The 20963-nt window shown below is 57.2% G+C and overlaps 1 protein-coding gene across 1 annotated transcript in view; it reads right to left on the bottom strand.

Annotated features, from left to right (window-relative positions):
• ARRDC1 (arrestin domain containing 1) overlaps positions 1–20963 on the bottom strand; it is a 53058-nt gene that overhangs the window by 17274 nt on the left and 14821 nt on the right. The window contains exon 2 of the mRNA XM_068164236.1: positions 13510–13620. Within this exon, the coding sequence (XP_068020337.1) occupies positions 13510–13620 (111 nt within the window). The remainder of the gene's footprint in view (positions 1–13509; positions 13621–20963) is intronic.

The following is a 20963-nucleotide window of genomic DNA, read 5'->3' as shown; positions in this document are numbered from 1 at the left end:
CCCCTGCCTAGCTCATGTGCACCAAGCTGGGCTGGAAGTGACCCTGCAAGCACTTCATGTTCACAGTTTCTAAGCCCCTGCAGAAAACCAGAGGTCCTGAGAGTTGCTCACAACAGCAGCAGAGAGCAAGACAATGTGCTCTCCCAGCAATGAGCATGGCCAGCACCCCTGGCAGAGGACATGGCTTGGCTGTCAGAGCACTGCCTGACTTGGTGGCACAGTTTTCACACTGGTGGCCCAGCCTCTGAGCAAATCACCAGGTAAGAACTGCTCACAGGTCAGTATGGACTATGCTGATAGCTCAGACAAGAACTTCCCTCACAGCATCCTCAGGCTGTGACCCTAGCTGCAAATCCCTCCTGCAGCTCTTGCCTGCAAGAAGCTGCCCATAAGGGCTGGGAAAGGCCATTCCTGCTCATCACAGCCAAGCCCAGCTACCCCAGACTGAAGTTGTGGCCTCTCACAGCTCACATGGACCAAGGGCATTGCAGCACTGCTTAGCTCACAGTCGTGAGAGCCCAGACCTCAGCCCTGCACTGAGCCACAGGATGCAGGGAGCTCCATTCTCCACTCCATTAAGCAGAGAGATGCTGCAGGCAATCAGCAGCAGCTCTTGTTTTCAGATCTGCTCCTTCCAACCCACACTCTACTTACTCTGAAGAGTGAGAGGCATCTTTATGCCAACCCTGAGATCCTCCACAGACAGGGAGTTTGCCAGCAGGCTTGACCATGCCCATGCCCCAGCAATGTGCTCAGGTGGCCCAGAAGGCCAACAGCATTGTGGTCTGGATCAGGAACACTGTGAGCAGGAGGAGCAGGGAAGTGATCCTGCCCCTGTAGTGGGCTCTCTTGAGTCCCCCATTCCAGTGGGCAGGGAGGTGGCAGCTGCTTTGAAACTCTCCAGGAGGCAATGCTGCTCCTGAAGGCTGGGCTCCCATTTACAAGCACTGACTGGTGTTGCTCTAGTGGCAAACCCCTGCCATCTCCCTTGTCCCTGCCACCCTGTGAGCACGGGCAGGGCACCGTGTGACCAACACCCAGGCACCTTGTGCCTGGAAAACAGCCACAAAACCCACCTCAGCTCCCTGTGAGGAACCCTTGCGGTGCTCACCCATCCTGCACCAGGGCAGGACACGGCCCTGTGTCCCTGCAAGCCACACACAGCCTTGGACAGATCCCAGATGCCAGCAGGGGAGACGCAGCACCGTGCACGGAATGCAGAGCTGCTCTGCCTGCCCAGCTGCATCTGCGGTGCAGCTCCAGCATCCCCAAGCAGCAAGGGGGACACAAAGCCCATGGGAAGCCACTCTTTGCCCCAGCTCCTCCAGCCCTGACAGCTTCCAAGGAAAGACCCAGGCCACCTAATGTGCTTTCACTTGCAGGCTGACTGTGCCACAGAGGCTGCTGTTGGCAGCAGGCAGGGGTGAGAGTCTGGTCTGAGGGTGCCGGTGCCCGGGAGGAGCAGCCCCTGCTGAAAGCTGCTCTCTCAGCTGCTCCTGAACCAGAAGCTCTGCCAAACCAAGCTGTAGAGTGCACACAGGCAAGGGCAGGTCAGCGGGAGTTCAGCACGGCTCAGGGGGTCTCTGACAGCCCCAGGCTGCAGCGCTCCCGAGCCGCCTGCAGGCACAGGGCGAGGGGAAAGGGCTGGGCGAGCCCCGGCGGCCGTGCCGAGCCCTCACCTCCCCGCTCCCGGGAGCCTGCACAAAGGCCACAGTGTGCTCGGCTGCCGAAAAGCTCTTCCTGAAAGTTTGCATGCGGCTAAAAATACCCTGAGAAAGTCATTAGGCAGCAGGGGCAAGCTGGATTAGCAGGGTCCTGCTGCGGGGCCCTACCTGCAGCAGCCTTTCCTCTAGATAGGCGCCCAGCCAGCAGAGCCTGGCCACCCCCACACGGCCCTTGGAAACAGCCTCCCTAAACATTCCCGAAGGGAAGGGAGCTGCTGCCCCAGACAGCCCGTGAGAAAACAGATCTAGACAGCAGGAGCAGCAACAACATGCCGAGGGGGGGGAAGAGTCAGCCTGCAGTGAGAAGCGGAGAGCGACCTTGGAGATTTCCCTGGATGCAGCGGAGATTTGCTTGGGAGCAAATGGAATCTCCTGCTGACAGCTCAGCTGCTCCCCACTGGGGCAGGGATTTTGCTCATGCCTGTGGAGGAGGCCTAGGAAGACTCCTGCAGAAAAGAAACACCTTGATCCCCAGGAGGTCTGGAGAACCTCCCCTGTGGGGACAGGCTGAGAGGGTTGGAGCTATTCAGCCTGGAGGAGAGAAGGCTCCAGAGAGACCTCAGAGCAGCCTTCCAGTACCTGAAGGGGCTCTAGGAGAGCTGGGGAGGGACTTTGGACGAGGGCTGGGAGTGACAGAATGAGGACAATGGCTTGGAGCTGGAAGAGGGGAGACTGAGACTGGAAAGGAGGAAGAAATTCTTTCCAGTGAGGGTGGGGAGATGCTGGAACAGGTTGCCCAGGGAGGTTGTGGATGTCCCCTCCCTGGAGGGGCCAGGTTGGATGAGCAAGCTGGGCTGGTGGCAGGTGTCCCTGCCCATGGCAGAGGGGTTGGAACTGGATAATCTTTAAAGGTCCCTTCCAACCCAAACTGTTCTATGATATTATGTGGCCAGAGCCAGGCAAGGCTTCCCTGCACAGAGCCAAGCTCACTCGGCCACAGCTCAGGTGCTGACAGGGTTTGAGCTCTTCAGAGCAGTGCAGCTTCCTTGGCCAGTGCTGCCAAGCCCTTGTCCAGGCAGTGCCAGCAGCCAGAGGAAGTCACAAGACTTTCCAAGCCACCTTCCAAGGGCAATGGGAAGCTGCCTGCCCACACCCTGCCCTGCCAGTAGCCAGCCAAGGGCTGGGAAAGGTCCTCTGGCAGCCTCTGCCCAGGCAGGGCAGGGATGGGCTTCAGAAGGAACCAGCCACACACTGAGCCCTGCCTGCTGGGTCTCACCTGGGCTTCCCAGGGCTGTTCTGCAGCCTTCCCAGTCAGTGGCCCATGCAAACAGTCTGTACTGGTGGGGGCAGCTCTGCCTGGGCTGCACACTCACACCCGTGCCACCACAGCAACATCTGCCAAACACCTCCTCCATGGCTGGCTCCTCCATTCCCAGCATCTCCATCCCTGAGGAGGTGGAAGCCATGAGGCATCACAGCTGTCTCTCCATGAGCTGACTACCACCACCAAGTCAGAACCTCCAAGTCAGTGCCAAGGGAAGAAAAGCCAGAAGAGGGCTGGGAGATGCCTTGGCCAGTGAGGCAGCAGCAGGACAGGCTCAGACAAGCTCTGTTACTCACCCTGTGAAGTCACAGGCTCTGGTGGGGTGGGAGAGGCAGCCCAGAGGGTGAGCGGTCTGCCAGGCCAGGCAACGCCACTCCTCTCTGCCTCACTAGGCTTTGTCCACAGCTAGGCTGGGGCACACCACCTGAATATTCTGTGCATCTCTCCCTCCACCCCTGAAGAGGGAACTGCTTTTGGCTCTGTACCCACAACGAGGTGTCCCTGAACCCCAAGGGCAGGAGCCCAGGAGCTGTCAAAGCGGGGCCCCTGTCCCCAGCTCCGGCTCTCCCCGCCTGGACCGTGCAAGAGCAGCAGTGGCTGGGCCCCCTCCTGCTGCACAGGTGGGCACTAGAGCAGGCACAAGCTGCACCTTTGGAGTACTCATTTTTTGGTTCTCCTAGTAGAGGAGCAGCAGGCTGGGCCATATGGCAGCTTCTCTCTGGCTACTTAAAGAGTGAGGCATTAATTGTGCTGGCCAAATCACGCAGCACAGAGAGGTACCTGGTGCCTGCTGGTTCTTCTGCCATCACTTGGAGCAATGTAGTCTTCCTGCTGCCTAAAACCAGCCCTCCTGCTCCCCTGGGGAAAGTGAGCTCTTCTGAAGCTGTCAAGCCAGGCTGGCAGCAGTGCTAATGACACACAGCTCAGGTATTCTCTCCAGGCTCTCCAGACAGGACAGGAAAGCAGCAGGTTTGTGTTTCCCATTTTTGGGTGGAGAAACTGGGAGCTCTGCCTCTGTACTGGGCTACAGTGCTGGGTCCTGCACTTGAGTCACATGAAAGGGTCAGGCTTGGAGCAGAGTAGCTGGAGACCTGCCCAGGAGAGAAAGGCTCTTGATCAATAGCTGTTAAGTATGAGCCAGCAGTGTGCTCAGGTGGCCAAAAAGGCTAACAGCATCCTGGCCTGGATGACCAGCAGGAGCAGAGAAGTGATTGTGCCCCTGTACTGGGCTCTGGTGAGGCCACACCTTGAGTTCTGGGTTCAGTTGTGGAGCCCTTACTACAGAGCATTGAGGGGTTGGAGCAGGTCCAGAGAAGGACAACCAAGCTGGGGAAGGGTCTGGAGAACAGGGCTGGGGAGGAGCAGCTGAGGGAGCTGGGGATGAGCAGCTGAGGGAGCTGGGGGTGTTCAGCCTGGAGGAGGCTGAGGGGAGACCTCAAGGCTCTCTATAACTCCTTGAAAGGAGGATGGATCCAGGTGGGGGTTGGTCTCTTCTCCCAAGTAACAGGATGAGAAGAAATGGCCTCAAGCTTCACCAGGGGAGGTTTAGGTTGGGCATTAGAAAAAGCTTCTTCACTGAAAGGGTTCTCAAAGCCTGGCACAGGCTGCCCAGGGAGGTGGTTGAATGCCCATGCCTGGAGGTGTCAAAGAGAGGCAGAGCTGTGGTGCTGAGGGCCATGGTTTAACACCAGCCTTGGCAGAGTTAGAGTATCATTGGACTTAATCACCTTAAAGGCATTTTCCAGCCCAAACCATTGTGTGATTCTACAGGGTCCCATTTCCCCAGCTGCTGAACAAACTGGCACTCCCTGGAGCCAGCACCCTGCTCACCCCTGCCTTCCTGGTCCACTTTTGCAGCCCAAACACTTGAGTATTAGACATTAAAAAAAGCAAGAGCAAGCTGTTGTAGGTCACAGGAGGCTGCCACAGAGAGGTCAGATGGGAAGCATTAGTTCTGCCTGTGCCAGGCCACTTCAGGCAGTGCTGGGCCACCGCGGCTTTAGCCTGAGGATTCCACTTCGACCTCGGGTGGCTTAAGCTAATCGAGGGGATTACAAACAGCAACAGGGGAGGGTAAACAGACACATGTGCTGCTGCCACCCCTGCCCTGCTGCAGGCACCGTGCTCAGGAGCAGCAGCAGCAGCAGGGCGACCTTCCAGCACGCACGGCCAGACCTGCCAGGGCAGGGACTCGGTGCTGAGCTGGGCTCGGCCGCGCCGGGCGCGCTCCCGGCAGTAAGCAGCCCTGCGTCTGAGCAGAGCTGCAGAGGGCACCGAGGGGTCACGGTCCCCGCGGTCCCCAGCAGGCTCCCAGCTCCTGCTCAAAGCGGCAGCTCGCTCCGACTGCATTTGCATGCACGCAAACACGCAGCAGGAGCAACCTGCGGCGCTCTGATGAGGTTAGTGCTGCCCAGATAAACCTTTCTGCAGCACAGGAGGTGCAGGGAGAGGCAGAAAACACAGCAGAAAGCCCAGCACTGAGGCCAGGGTGAAGGGTCCACCGCTTGCAGAGCTGGGTCAGCGTTTTTCAGTGGCATTTGCAATGAATTAGCAGGACCTGGCAGCAGGGCAGCACTGCACAGCCCTCTGAGGATTAACAGTGAGCTATTGAGGCAAGAAACTGGGAAGTGCTGAGGAAGCTGTTGTGACCCAAGGCAACTGAAGCTCCTTCCATATAGTTTTCCTGGTCTGAACCTGCAGTTACTGCTCCTGAATGTGGCAGCAAAGAGGCTGGCACCAGCACATCCTTATCAGCTCACCCCTGCCCAGGAGCACCACTCACTGCCTTGCCACCTCCTACTCACAGGGACTCCTGGGCACAGAACAAGAGACCCAGGCCTTTTTGAGCAGGGCTTGTTGTGACAGGAGAAGGGATGATGGTTTAAACTGACAGAGGGAGATTCAGACCAGAGAGAAGGATGAAATGGTTGACACTGAGGGTGGCGAGGCCCTGGCCCAAGCTGCCCAGAGAGGTGGGAGATGCCCCATCCCTGGGACTACTCCAGGCCAGCTTGACAGGCTCTGAGCAACCTGCTCTAGTGGCAGATGTCCCTGCTGAGTGCAAGGGGGGGGTGGTGAACTAGATGCCCTTTAAAGGTCCCTTCCAACCCCAACCATTCTATGATCTACGAAGTCTCTCAATGGCTCCTCAGTCAGGTCACCAAGCTTTGAACATTCACCTGGAAGCAGGCTCACCACCCCCTGCCAACTGTTGGCTGTGAAGGTGTTGTGCCAGGCTGGCAGAGCACCACCCCAGGGAGGAGGTGCTGCACAGCTGCCCCTTGCTAGCTCTTTGTGCACAAAACCTGCCAGCAGAGGAAGCGCCTGGAGCGGCCAGGAATTCCCCACGGCGCTTTCTAGCTCCCTAACAAGCTGCCAAAAGGAAGGTCAGCTGGAAATCACAGCCAGCTCCCTGCAAGGCATCAGCTCAGGTAGGGTTTAAAGGAAACAAACCACCACCCATCCACCCCCCAAAAGTCCACCTGTGCCTGCAGCAGTCGTCCACGGGGCTGTGTGTGCAGCCAGAGACACAGGTGGCCAAGGAAAAGAGCCCCCTGTGGGTATGGGCACATAGAACCATAGAATCAGTCAGGGTTGGAAGGGACCACAAGGATCAGCCAGTTCCAACCCCCCTGCCACGGGCAGGGACACCCCACACTAGATCAGCCTGGCCACAGCCTCATCCAGCCTGGCCTTAAACACCTCCAGGGACAGGGCCCCAACCACCTCCCTGGACAACCCATGCCAGGGCTTCACCACTCTCATGGGGAAGAACTTCCTCCTCCCCTCCAGCTTCATTCCATTCCCCCTAGTCCTATCACTGCCGGAGATCCTGAGCAGTCCCTCCCCAGCCTTCCTGTAGCCCCCTTCAGATACTGGAAGGCCACAATGAGGTCACCTGGGAGCCTTCTCTTCTCCAGACTGAACAGCCCCGACTCCTTCAGTCTGTCCTCACAGGAGAGGTGGACCTGGGGCTGCTCAGCTCAAAGAGGAGGAGGCTGAAGGGAGATCTTATCAGTGCTGACCAAGATCTAAGGGGTAGGTGTCAGGAGGATGGGGCCAGACTCTTCTCAGTGCTCCCCAGTGACAGGACAAGAGGTGCTGGGCATGAACTTGAACATGGGAAGTTCCATCTAAACATGAGGAGGAACTTCCTGCCTGGATGCCTTCCTGTGTGACCTGCCCTGGGTGACCCTGCCCTGGCAGGGGGGGATGGACTCAATGATCTCCATAGGTCCCTTCCAACCCCTGCCATTCTGTGATTCTGTGACCTGCTCCTTTCCCAGTGAACGAGGGCAGAGCTGCAGCAGGGAGGGGAGGAGCAGGAGGCCTCAGCTGGGCTGAATGGCTCCATTATATTGGATCAAGAGAAGCATCTCTGTCTGAGAGCAGAGGGCACAAGCAGCACTGTGCTGGCTGGCACCGCTGACACCTGGAGAAACCCAGCACCCTCCCTCCATGGCAAGGTTCCTCCCACCCCTATTGCACTGCTTTGCAAAAAGAGGACCTAAGAAAATAAGCACCAGGGAACAAGTGTCCAAGTCAAACTCAGGTCAAGTGGGAAAAGCCAACCCTGCCTTGGCCTCCTCTCTGGGAAGCAATAATGAGGCTCCCCTGAGAGCCACCACGGGCCCAGCAACCTCCCTGGTGCTGCCCCGTGTCCTCCAGCCACGAAGGGAGGTGAGGGGCTCCAGAGCAGCTCAGCACTTCCCTACAGCTTCTCTGTAAACAGCCTGAGTTCCTGAAACCTCTGCTCTGTGTGAGTGCCCAGGCTACAGCACAGACCCTGCACGACCCCCCCAGCAGGTCCTGGGCCCCTGCTCAGCCCCAGCAAGAGGCTTTCCCAGAGCACGGACACAGCACTGCTCAGGGGCAAGCACCACAGCAGCACAGGCACAACCGAGGTCCTCTGAGGCAAAGCCACCAACCTGAGCTGCTCCAGCAGCAAGACTGAGCCCTCTGCACCCTAGATGTGCTCTGAGTGGGGTCAAGAAGAGAAATGAAGGGTGAGGCCAGTGCCTTGAATAAGAGCCTTACGTAGCAAAGCAGGCACCTGGGTTATTTCAGGCTCTGTCTCCTTTCTCATACAACCTACAGCCTGAAAAAAATCCACAGCAGTGTCTAATACCAGCAACAGCTGATGCTCCAGAGCTGCCCCCTCACTCATCTCAATGCAAAGATGTGTGGGTGCAGTAGCTTGGCATCACTCCCTGATGCTTAAAGAGCAACCCGAGCCTCCGTGGCTGTGCAAAGCTCTGCTCCCCTCCCCCCAGCCTGTCCTCAGAGAGCACTTGGCTGCCTGTTTACACCTACTGCTCAGGATGTGGGAAGGCAGAGAGAGGTGGGGTGGTTTCAGGCTGAGCTGGTCTCCCTGCAGGTCCCCACAGGTGCCAGCCAACATGGATTTAGGAAGGGCAGGTCCTGCCTCTCCAACCTGATCTCCTCCTATGCCCAGGTGACTGCCTGCTGGCTGTGGGGCAGGCTGTGGATGTGGTCTGCCTGGACTGCAGCAAGGCCTTTGCCACCATCCCCCACAGCAAACTGCTGGCTAAGCTGTCAGCCCCTGGCTTGGACAGCAGCTCTCTGAGCTGGGTTAGGAACTGGCTGGAGGCTGAGCCCAGAGAGTGGTGGTGAATGGTGCCACATCCAGCTGGCAGCCAGGCACCAGTGGTGTGCCCCAGGGACACCACAGAGCAGCCTTCCAGCAGCTCAATCCCTCACCTGTACTGGTGGAACCTCTAACCTTTGCCTGTGGTGCTTGCTGCTTTTCACCAGAGGCTGGCCAGTGCTGGTCAGCAAAGGAGTCATGGGCTGGCACTGGGCTCCTTTGGGGTCATTGCTTGGGAAAGCTTCCAACTCCATCAACTGACCTGGCTCCCTGGGCTCCTGCCAGCACCCAGAGAGCATGGCCCAGCCCAGTGCCCCAAAAGCACAAGACTGCCTGACCTTCTACCCCCAGCCAGTGTGAGACCTGTGTGGAGAGGCAGCTCACCACACAGAGGCAACTGCACCCCAGACTGCCTTGGTGCCAGATCCCAGAGCAGCCCATTCCTGCCAAGCCTTCCTGGCCAGAGCCACGGGGAGAGGGACAGCTCTGCTCTGAGCAGAGCAGGCACCAAGGGACTGGCTGGAGCTCCTCCATGCTCTGTTCAGGAAAAGGGCAGCTGAGAGCTATTCCTGGGGAGCCTAAAACCCTGTGGCTGAGTCAGTGTCAAGCTCCTGCCCTGCTGCTCATGTCCCTGAGGCTGTCACACGACTCCCCTTGCGAGCTCCAGCCATGCTGTGCCAGGCTGCCAGGCTGCCAGCAGCCCCATCACAGACAGACAGGGCCACGGAGCAGCAGGCTGGCTTGCCCCTGATTCATGGGCCCAGACATGGATCAGGGTCATACTGAGGGCTGTGACAGCAGTTATCTCACTTCCCTGGCTGTGGGCTGGAGTCCTGCCAGCCCCCAGGGCTTTTGTTCCCATATCCAGTGTGGCAGCAGCAAGGGACAGGATCAGAGCTGGCTCTAGGGGAGGACTCGGGTCCAAAGGCAAAGTTGACACTGCCCTTGGCCAGCCACATCCCATCACTCACTCCCCCCTGTGCCCTCAGAGCATGGGAAGAGGTGTGTGGGATCAACATGGCAAGCCCAGGATGGTAACTCCTCAGTCACACAAAGAGCAAATGCCCCACGGGTGCTGCCCTTGGCTGGGATCCCACCCACAGGGACCACCCCCCTCTCCCTGCTTCCCTGCAGCTGAGAGCTCCCAGTGGTTGTGTCCACTCTGAAGTGGAAAGCAGAAGAGCAGAGGTCATGGGCTGTAAGTACCTGGCACACTGCCTCAGGCTGATTGCTGCTAGCTGGGAGCAGGCTCTTCCCAGAAGTGCAGTATGGCTTTGCCAGGCAGGACAGCAACATTACAGCACCTCAGCTTTGGAGCACAGGATGCACAGTCCTCCAGCACAGACCTTCCCTTCATTACATCTCTGACAAGTCAGGAACTGCCATTTCTCACCTCACATGCCTGGAGCTGTGGTAGCTCTGAAGACTTCAGCTGCCAGCTCCATGAGCAGCTGCAGCGCAGAGGGAGCAGCCCAGCCCTGCCACCCCAGCCCTGGGCACCCACTCAAGCCTCAGCCTGGCAGAGTCTGCAGTGCTGGCAGCTCACAGATAGCAGCACTGCAGATAAACTGAGCCAGATAAACTGCCTGGGCCCTAAAAAATTGAGAACCAAAAGACTGGGGCTTCCCCTTGATGGTTGAAGAGCTGGGAAGCCACACTTCAGCTGTCTCTGTAACTCAGGCCTTCCAAGGGGCTGTGCCAGAGTCATCAAAGCATGCAGACATCAATGCCTTTTCCTTCCATCCTTCCCAGTCCATGCTGGTCCTAGCTGGCAAGGGGATGGCTCCCAAGGGCAGCCTCACAAGAACCAAGTGCTGAAGCAGCTATCCAAACCTCCCAGGGGCTGCAAAACCAACAGCCAGCACACACACCTCTTCCACTCCCATTTCCTCGTTGGCCTTTGCCACTGCTCAGCTTTTACCAGGACAGAATCAATCAGGGCAGATTCTTTGGGGTTCTGAGCACCCTGCTCTGGTTGAAGATGTCCCTTCATTGATGATCTGGGTGAGGGGATTGAGGCAGTCATCAGCAAATTTGCAGATGACAGCAAGCTGGGAGCAGATGTTGGTCAGTTAGAGGGCAGAAGGGCTCTGCCGAGGGACCTTGACCGACTGGACAGATGGGCAGAGGCCAACAGGATGGCATTCAACAAGTCCAAGTGCTGGGTGCTGGACTTTGGCCACAACAACCTCAGGCAGTTCTACAGGCTGGGGGCAGAGTGGCTGAGAGCTGCCAAATAGAGAGGGACCTGGGGGTGCTGATTGACAGCTGCCTGAACATGAGCCAGCAGTGTGCCCAGGTGGCCAAGAAAGTCAATGGCATCCTGGCCTGCATCAGGAACAGTGTGGCCAGCAGGAGCAGGGAAGTCCTTGTGCCCTGTACTCAGCACTGCTTAGGCCACACCTTGAGTCCTGTGTCCACTTCTGGGTTCCTCAGTTCAGGAAGGACATTGAGAGACTTGAAGGTGTCCAGAGAAGGGCAACAAAGCTGGGGAGGGGTCTGGAGCACAGCCCTGTGAGGAGAGGCTGAGGGAGCTGGGGTTGCTTAGCCTGGAGAAGAGAAGGCTCAGGGGAGACCTTCTTGCCCTCTACAGCTCCCTGAAGGGGGATTGCAGCCAGTAGGAAGTTGGTCTCTTCTCTCAGGCAAGCAGCACCAGAACAAGAGGACACAGTCTCAAGCTGTGCCAGGGGAAGCTTAGCCTGGAGGTGAGGAGAAAGTTCTTCCCAGAGAGAGCTGTTAGCCATTGGGATGTGCTGCCCAGGGAGGTGGTGGAGTCCCCATCCCTGGAGGTGTTCAAGAGGGGACTGGATGTGGCACTTGGAGCCATGGTTTAGTCACGAGGTCTGTGGTGACAGGTTGGACTCGATGATCTTTAAGGTCTCTTCCAACCTTGGTGATACTGTGCTGACTGCAGGGGGTTGGTCTAGATGACCTTTAAAGGTCCCTTCCAACCTACAGCATTCCATGATTACCCAGTGTCACAGCTCTCCCTTGAACCATTACATATTATGTGCAGACCTGCAGGAGAAGGAGAGAGGGTTTCTACAAGGGCAGGTAGTGACAAGACAAGGGGCAATGGCTTCAAACTGGAAGAAGCTGGATTGAGATTAGACATGAGGAAGAAGTTCTTCCTCATGGGGGTAGTGAGGCACTGGAGCAGGTTGCTCAGAGAAGTTGTGGAGGCTCCAAGCCTTGAAGTGTTCAAAGCCAGGTTGGATGGGAGCTTGAGCAACAAGGTGTAGTAGGAGGTGTTCCCTGCCCATGGCAGGGGTTTTGAACTAGACCTTTAAGGTCCTTTCCAACCCAAACCATTCTATGGCTTTTCAGCACAGCTGCAGGTTTAAACCTCCCCTCAAGTCCCCAGTCAGCCTCCAGCTCCCAACTCATCTAAGCTCAATGGCCTGCAGCACCTCATAAAGCCTCTGGGATTTTGCTGCCCCAGCATTCAGAGCAAGGTTCTCTGGCTGTGCTCAGCACCACATCCAAAACCAGGCAGGAGCCCTCCTGGGCAGCTTACCTCCAACTGTAGCCCCTGGGCTCTGAGCCAGGCCAAGGGGAGAGCCAAGTCAGCTGTCTCCCTTCTCCAGGGCCCAAGGGCAAGCAGCGCTCTCGCCAGTTGCTGAAGGATGAGGTCAGCCTCCCCTCCATGCTGAAAGCTCTGCTTGGAAAATTGCTGAGCTGGCAGAAACTGCCACTTCAGTTTTACCCATTTCCTGTTATTAGATAAAACAGGATCAGAGGGCTGAGCTTCTGCTCCCCTGGGCTTCTGCCATGCTACAGTCACCAGCACAGCCACTGCCTTCAGCAGGTGAACGCTGGCAGGGCTTGATTTCCTGAGGAGCCAGGGCCCAGCATGAATTATTTGTGGTGGGGCTGACCTATTTACCAGCAGAAAGGCAGCATTCATCCCAGCCCAGATTCCCCAGAGGCTGCTGGGATCACTTTACCCACAGGAAAACACAACCCCTCGCTATCTCTGGGCATCTCAGCTTGCAGGGGTGTGGTGGTGCTGCCCCAGGCTGCTCCTGCCATGCTCCCAGACAGTTTCTTGGAGGACAAGTGACACTTCCACATCCCTTTCAGTTCAAACTACTCCTGGCCTGCAACTACCTGAAGCTGACCAGCCTTGATCAGTGTTTTGTCACCACCACAGACAACACACACAGGAAGTGGAGCAGAGTGAACCCACAGGGCCTTGAAACAGCAGAGCTGCTGCTGGCAGCTCTCTTCCAGGCAGACCAGGGCCAGAGGATATGCAAGCAGTATTTGTGGGGTGGCTGCCAAGTTCTGCAGCTATTCAGGATGCCTCTCTGTGCACAGCTCCTTCTGAGCTCTTGTAATCTCTAATATTGGCTCCTCTCCCCTGTGCACAGGCCAGAGCAGCCTGGGAAGGAGAATACTGCATGGAGAATCATAGAATCAATAAGGTTGGAAAAGACCTGAGAGATCATCTAGTCCAACCTATTACCTAACACCTCATGACTAACTAAACCATGGCTTCAATTGCCATGTTCAATCCTTTTATAAACACCTCCAGGGATGGTGACTCCAATGGCCAATCACTCCTTCTGTGATTTCACCTCAAGCCTGAACCTCCCCTGGCACAGCTTGAGACTGTGTCCTCTTGTTCTGGTGCTGCTTGCCTGGGAGAAGAGACCAACCCCCAGCTGGCTACAACCTCCTTTCAGGTAGCTGTAGAGAGCAATAAGGCCTCCCTAGAGCCTCCTCTTCTCCAGGCTAAACAACCCCAGCTCCCTCAGCCTCTCCTCGCAGGGCTTGTGCTTGAGGCCTCTCCCCAGCCTCATTGCTCTTCTCTGGACACGTTCACAAGTCTCAGTGCTGAAGCCTTGGTGACACATTTCTGCAGCCCACCTCAGAGCCACAGGTCTCCACCTCATCTCTGTGGATCTTACCTTTGTCTGCCAGGGACAGAGTGCTGTTGAAGTACTGCTCCTCCACGGTCCAGGCTGTGTCATTGATCTTGTTAGAGACCCCGCCGGAGCCCACGCAGCTCACCTTGATGGCTGTGGAGAGAAAACACCAGCCTGAGCACTGGGACAGCACAAGCCTCAGGGGCAGCCTTGCTCCAGGTACCACAGAGGGGCTTGTGCAGGAGCAGTGCCTCAGGAACACACAGAGAGGATGGGAAAATGGAGCAGAGGAGTCAGGCCATGCTTTCATTTCAGGAGCAGGGGTTCCCCTTCCTCTCTGCACACTTCCTGCTCCCCCAGATGTTACCACCTTTGAAGCCCTTGAGCTGGCCTCCTGGCACTGAGAGAGCCCTCAGCAGTGATTTCAGTTCCATGAGAGGTAACCCTCTCTAGTTTTCTCCCAAGTGAAGCAATGTCCCTCCCAACACATGGATCAGCCTCAACACTTGGGCTGACAGCAGAGACCTTCGTGGCAGAGATGCTCTCCTGTACACCTCAGTCAGACAGGGATGAATGGCAGAGGGTTCTGCTGCTCCCCACTCCACAAGGAGCCAAGCAGCCCACTGAGCATCCCACTGTCCCTGGGAAGAGAAACATGCTCAGTACCAAGCCCACTGGCCAGCTGGAAGAGGTGCACAGCCCTGTCTGCAGCAGCAGTAGAGAGCTGGAGCCCCCCCAGTGCAGCCTGAATGAGCTTGGCTGCTGCTCAAGTTCCCAGCCCACCATCCTCACAAGACATCCCCAGCCCCTGGGAGCAGCTCTGCTTCAAAGGATTGCAGCAGAAGCACTTTGCCCATTAACACCTGGCCTGCATCAGGACCTCCCATCACTGTTTCTCAGCACTTCAAGGCAGAGGCTTCCTCCTCCTGCTGCTAGAGGCACAGGGCTCACAGCAAAGCCACACAAAAGGGTCTGGAAGCACCTGAGAGACACCTAGCCCTGCCAGAGCAAGGAGAGCAATCTGAGTTATGTCTGTGCCTTTGCCTTGGGCAAGTCACCCCAGAGCTCACCCTGCAGTGTGGCTTTCAAGATGAGCTACTCACAAGACATTTTCAGTTAGCCTTGGCCAATGCCTGTCCTGGAAGCAAGCTTTGATGTCGACACTGGGCCAGAGATAGACAACCATGGCAGACTGGCCTTGCTGTACAGCAGGAGAGGAGCTGTGGTGCTACCCCCAGGCAGGGAGCATGCAGACAGACCTGTCCTGGCACAAACTAGGCCACCCTGAACATCCCCTGTTCTGATTCTCACCAAGTTTTGCAACAGCTTCAATGGATCCCACACAACCCCCTCCCCAGCTCTGCCAGGTGAGCATCTCTGCTGGCAGGAGCTGCCAGACAGACTCTTCCTCTTTCACCCATCTGCTCCCTCTGGTCAAGCTGTGTCTCCTAGGAAGCAACCCCCTGGCAGGCAGGTGGCCAATTTGCCTTGGCTTAAGAGCTCTCCCCCTCCCTGCTCCACAAACCTCCTCAGCCACACTGACCTCACCATCTCCACCTATCGACCTCCAAACATCAAGGGCTGCAAGTGGTGCTGCTTGTAACCACCCTGAATAGCTCTCCAGAGCACCTGCCTGGCAAGTATGACCTTGTCCTGCACACTGACTCAAGACAGGGTGGAAATAATACACCCAAGTCCAGCCCTCTCTTCAGGGGGAATGCATAGTTCCTACTCCAGTCCCTTTACTGGAGCTCTGCTACCTGCATCCAGGTGGAATGGGCTACCCAGGCCTTGAGGTCTCTCATCCCACAGTGAAGAGCAGCCTCCCTTCAACAGACCTCCTGCCATGCCTTCACAGCCTGTCCATGACTTGGAACACCAAGCCTGTCCATGACTTGGAACACCAGAGCCCATTGCAGTCAAAGTGGTTTTATACTCAAGGGCAAAGGACAAACGTTTTCAGATGCCTGCTCTCATTAGCCAACCATCAACCCAGCAGCAAGGCCAGCAGCACAGCAGCCTGCTCCTGGGGGTCTGTGATATGCATCAGCACCACCAAGGCAGGGGAAGAACAGGAGAGCATGGCCTGTGATGGGAACTGCCCACACCACACCAGACCTGGTCTGAGCAGGCACAGATCCCCTCCTGAGGCAAACCACCACATGCCCCCAGCCCCTGCTCCCCCTCCAGGTGAGATCCAGTCCTCTCTTTTGCCATATAGCAGAGCCCAAAACCACATAAGAGTTTCAGCATCAGGAACAGGGAGTGGTTTCAGGAGGGTGGCATCCTCCACATGTTGGCACCAGCTCAGATGCTCCCACCTCAGACACACAGCTCTGGCTCTGGGCTCACAACCAGCTTGTCCCACACCTATGCAGCACCTCTCCTGTGAAGCCAGGCTGAAAGAACTGGGGAGAAGAGAAGGCTCCAGCAAGACCTTAGAGCTGCATTTCAGTATCTGAAGGGGACCTACAGGAAAGCTGGGGAGGGACTGCTTAGAAGGGCCTGTGGGGATAGGAGGAGAGGCAATGGTTTGAAACTGGAGCAGGGCAGAGTTAGGTTGGGCATCAGGAGGAAGTTCTGCACAGTGAGGATGATGAAACACTGCAACAGTTTGCCCAGGGATGTGGTTGAGGCCCCATCCTTGGAGATAGCCAAGATCAGACTTGCTGTGGCCCTGAGCAGCCTGATCTAGTTGGAGGTGTCCCTGCTGCCTGCAGGGGGGTTGGACAAGATGCCCTTCGAGGGTCCCTTCCAGCCTGATGCAATCTGTGAAGCTGTAAAATTTGGATTAGTTCATCTCAAAGCGAGCCCAGACCAAACTCCTCCACTCCCACATCTTCATATGGGAGATGCAAGTGAGAACAGCCCAGCAGAGAGCTGCAGAACATTCACATCCCTCAGGAGCAACAGCCCCTGAGCAGGCTCCCCTCAGCCTCCCTTCACCACGGCAGTTTATAGCTCACCGCCATCTGTTGCGACGCCCAGACAAGGGCCTGTTGGGCTAACTCAAGCCTCTTGCTGCATTGCAGAGCTGAGGCAGCTCCTGCTGTGGCAGGTGGGTGGCACCTCCAGGCACAGCCCCCTTGTGGCCCATCTCCCTTCCCGTGGCACACACACAGCCCACAGCAACCAAAGGTTGGCAGCCTGACGCTCCGGGCTGGGACGGTGGAACCCCTACAGACCACCGTGAGGGTTTAACTCAGACCATGGCTGGAAGTCTGACTGCAGCTAGTCAGGGAGTTCTCCATCAGAGGAGTTCATAGTATCATTCAGGGTTGGAAGGGACCACAAGGATCATCTAGTTCCAACCCCTCTGCCATGGGCAGGGATACCCCACACTAGATCAGCCTGGCCAGAGCCTCAATCCAGTTCTGAGTTCTGAGGCTTCTCAATTAACCCTTGACATCTCAGACTGGGGTGGTCACAGCCAGCCTGTGCCTGCAGAGCAGGACAGCTCCTGGAGGGAACTGCAGGGCTCTGAGGGGTCCCAGTCCCGAGGGCAGCTCTCTCTGCCACATTTCTGACCACCACACACCCCAGCTTGCAATTCCAGGTATGTGGTGGCAACCCAAGGGGCAGAAACTAACATTTCAAGCCAAAAAGCTTGAGGGCAATTTCACAGCAACAAAGAAACTCTCCCTGTTCCTGCAGGCTCTCCCAAGCTGCCAGCACAGCATTACCAGGCACACCAAGTCACCAGACACAGGACGAGCCTCAGAGCAGTTCAGGTGGCAGAGGATTTGTTAAGGAGCCTCTTCTCCAACCTGCTCCAGAAACATGAGCTCCCCATACCTCCCTTGGGAAGAAACAGGATGGCCACACCTCTGAGCAGACCCATTGCCCTGTGCCTGGGTATGGAGATCCTGGAGGAGCCAGCAGATCCTCAGGCCTCCACTGAAGGGCTGATACTGGGGACAGCAGGTCCAGGGCAACCAGAGAACCCCCTCAATTTCATCCCCACAGCCACAAAGGAAAGCCAGGCAGCTGCTGGGCTCTCCTTCACCTCAGGTTGTCCAAGAGGTTTCAAAGGCACCCAGTTCAACAGGTCAAACCATGCCTCTTATTCCTAACCAGGTTTTGGAGAAGCTAACCATGAAGTCAGCCCCTCCACGAGCACCCCATGGGCAGAGGATGGTACTGGGGACTTGCCCAGCTGAGGTGTGTGGGCTGCTGCTCACAGGCACAGTGCAGGTGCTTGGGGGCCAGTGGGGCAGCTGCAGCTTAAGCCAGCACCACCAGGACAGGTCTGGCAAGCTGGGACCAGCAGAGTGCTGCAGCTGGAGCCACCTGATGTGCAAAGCCCAGCGGCCTGACTGCCAGGAAGGGAAGTGCACAGCCTGACCCTTCCCATGGAAACCTCTGGGCCAAGCTGCACACAGAGCAAATAAGGAAGGTTTCTACACCAGCACAGGCCAGGTTCAATTATTGGAAACCCATTCAAATTGCCTCTGGAATCCACTGCTACCAGGGCCCCCAGTGCCCATGCTCCAGCTCCCTGCTTCCTCAGGCTGCTTTGAATAGTACAGAGAAAAGGGGGGGGGGGGAGGGAGTGGAGAAGGGAGGCAAAGAGCAGCAGGCAGAGAAGAAATTAATCCCAAAGCCAGGCAGAAGAGAAGAGCCCTTCACCCCTGCAGCCCCCCCAGGGACCACCCTGGGCAGCCTCCCAGGCAGCCAACGCTGCAGCCTGTGCCAAGTGCTGGAAAGCCAAGCAGCCAGCTCAGCCCCATCCATCTCTGCACAAAGCAAAGCTAGAGATGCCAGGAGCTGGGCACGTCTGCCTTCCTCCAAGGTGACTTAAGGAGAGCAGCCACAGACTTCAAATTACTTTTTCTGGTGACCCTGTGGGTTGCTCTCCTGGGCTGAGAGGAGAGCAGAGGACACACAGCCCCCTCCCCTGCCAGCAGCAGGCTGTACATCCATAACCCTGCTTCCAAAATCCAGGCATGTCCTGAGCAAGCAGAGAGTCACTGCTGACCTTGCTCCTGGCTGCAGGGCTGGCCCCAGGCCCAGGTGACCTCCTCTGGCTTCCAGACCCATCTGTGTGGGGTGGGGGAAGCAGACAGCAGTGGAAGGAAGGGGATGCTCACAGCTTGGTTGGTTTGGGCCTTCTGGGATCAGGAGGGGAATCACAGAATGACAGGGTATGGAAGGGACCTCTGGAGATCTAGTTCAACCCCCCTGAAGGCCTGGGGGGTGTGGCTGTTGCATTTGGCAGCAGCTCATGCAGGACAAACAGAGCATCTGTCAATGCCCTTCCTGCACACGGCCAGCAAAGAGCTGGTGACCGAGCGCTGAACCTGCACCCCTGAGCGGCCCTGCTCCTGCCTGCTGGAGCCTCCTTGAGCCAGCCCATGGCTCTGCCCTGCCTGCTGGACCCAGGGGCTCCAGCTGTCCCTGCTGCAGGGAAGGGGGTGGCCAGCCCTGCAAGCATGGCACAAGACAGAAGGCAAAGCCACCCTGTGCCTCTGCAGCGACCACATGCGGCACAGGGGACTGGGGCACACCTGCTGGCCAGTGTCTGCAGGGGGCTACAAGAAAAGCTGGGGAGGGGCTTTTGACAAGGGCTTGGAGTGACAGGATGAGGGTGAATGGATTGAATGGGGGAAAGGGGAAGAAGAGATTGAGACTGGAGGCTAGGAAGACATTCTTTAAAGTGAGGGTGGGGAGACATTGGATCAGGTTGCCCACAGAAGCTGTGGCTGCTCCCTCCCTGGAGGTGTTCAAGGCCAGGATGCATGAGGCCTTGAGCAACCTGGGCTAGTGAAAAGTGTCCCTGGCTGTGGCAGGGGCTTGGAAGTAGATAATCATTAAGGTTCCTTCTAACCCAAGCCCTTCTATGCTTCTCAACAGGCTCAGAGGTTACCTGGGGACTGAGGGACCCCTTGGAAAACTTGTGCAGACCTGGATCTAGGTAACAGAGGAGCAGAGGGGCAGAAAGTGCTGTGGGGGACAAGCAAGTCTGCTTCAGAGAAGTGTTCATGTCAAGGAAACCAAGCATGGGAAGCCACAGCTTCCTTTCCCCACTCCTCTCCACCCAAGCCATGGCAGAGGCTGTCACCACATTTTAATGAGACTCCCTCAGGCTTGCTGTCTGCATGCCCAGAGCTGCAGGGACCCAGAGCACCCCACCAGTTGGGAAGCAGGTGCCATCCCCTCTAGCTGCCCCTGCATGCCCCAGGGGCCAGAAAGAGCCCCAGCAGAAGGGGATTATAGGTCATCCAGAGCCCAAATCCCTCCCCAGCCAATGGCAGTGGGGACCTGCCCTTGCCTGAGCAATGAGCACCTGCAGCAGGAGGAGGCCACCTCCACGCTCAGCACCACAGCTCCACCTCAGAGTGAAACCTCTGGGTTCAACAAAGATTACAAGTTTTGGTATGCCCTGAGATCTCCTGGCTCTGTAAAGCCCCTGCCCTGGATCTGGATGGAGATGATGGGTTTGGGGTTACCCACACTGCCCACAAAGCAGATGGTGCTGGGAAAATGGAAAGCCTGGGAGACAACAAGACCCACAGACAGACAGAGCAAGTCAACCAGTCTGTGGAGAAAAGCTTAGTGAAGAGTGGACACCAAGGAAGCTGAGATGCCAAAGAGGGGCAAGATGAAGCTTTGTACTCATGGTCTTTACACAGGAACACTCCAGATCAACCTCAGACACAAAGGGCTCGTGTCCTCTAAGGCTGCAAGCTCACAAGCTACTCCCTCAGCACCCAGCCCTCATGCACAGATATACTGAGACACTACTAATTAAACCAACAGCTCCTGATTAATTCTCAGCTGTGCCCAGCCTTCTGGGGCCATCCTGTCAGCTCAGCAGACACAAACAGTCTGGGGCCCTGCATGAGCCAGCGAGGCAAGAGCAGAGCCTGCACAGAGTGCTGGAGGCAGCAGCAGTCTCGGCACGAGGCTCAGGATTGTCTGGGGAGGATTTATTTTCTTCCTTCCACAGAGCCCAGCACATGGGCAGGAAGGAGATGAGTTGTCTAGAAGAGTAGATCAAGCTTTCCATCTCTGCTTGAACCCAAGCCTGCAGCTGGGCCCTGGGAGGTGACTTGTCTGGAGCTGACACACTGAGCAGCATCTCCCACACCAGCGGCAGCCTCCAGCACACGGAGGCCTTGGCTGCTGCTGCCTGTGACCCAGGGGGACATGCCACCCCCCCCTCAGCCTGCCAGCCCATCACACAACTCACACCCAGTGCAGCTCTGTGCTTGGAGGCTGCAGACAGGCTCCTGCCACGCACAAGCCCGGCTGGGGCTCAGGGCCACCCCACAGCCTCCTCCCTCTGCAGCAGCACAGACTTTAGCATCAGTTACCCTCCAGAACCTGCTGCCCAGCCATTCCTCCCCCAGGTCAGCACTTGCCCTCTGCACCCTGCAAGAGGCTACACCAGCCCAATCACTCACAGCAGTGGAAGGGACAGTCCCTGACTTTCAGTGAGCTGATGTCCAGGACAGCGGAGCCAGCCCTGCAAGCCCAAGCTCAGCAAAGCCCAC

Source organism: Melanerpes formicivorus, unplaced genomic scaffold, assembly GCF_026170545.1.
Source record: "Melanerpes formicivorus ecotype bairdi unplaced genomic scaffold, bMelFor1.0.p_v2 SCAF_77, whole genome shotgun sequence".
In the NCBI taxonomy this organism is placed as follows: Eukaryota; Metazoa; Chordata; class Aves; order Piciformes; family Picidae; genus Melanerpes; species Melanerpes formicivorus.
The sequence above is the reverse complement of the archived record's forward strand: the minus strand, read 5'-3'. Positions and strand labels throughout refer to the sequence as shown.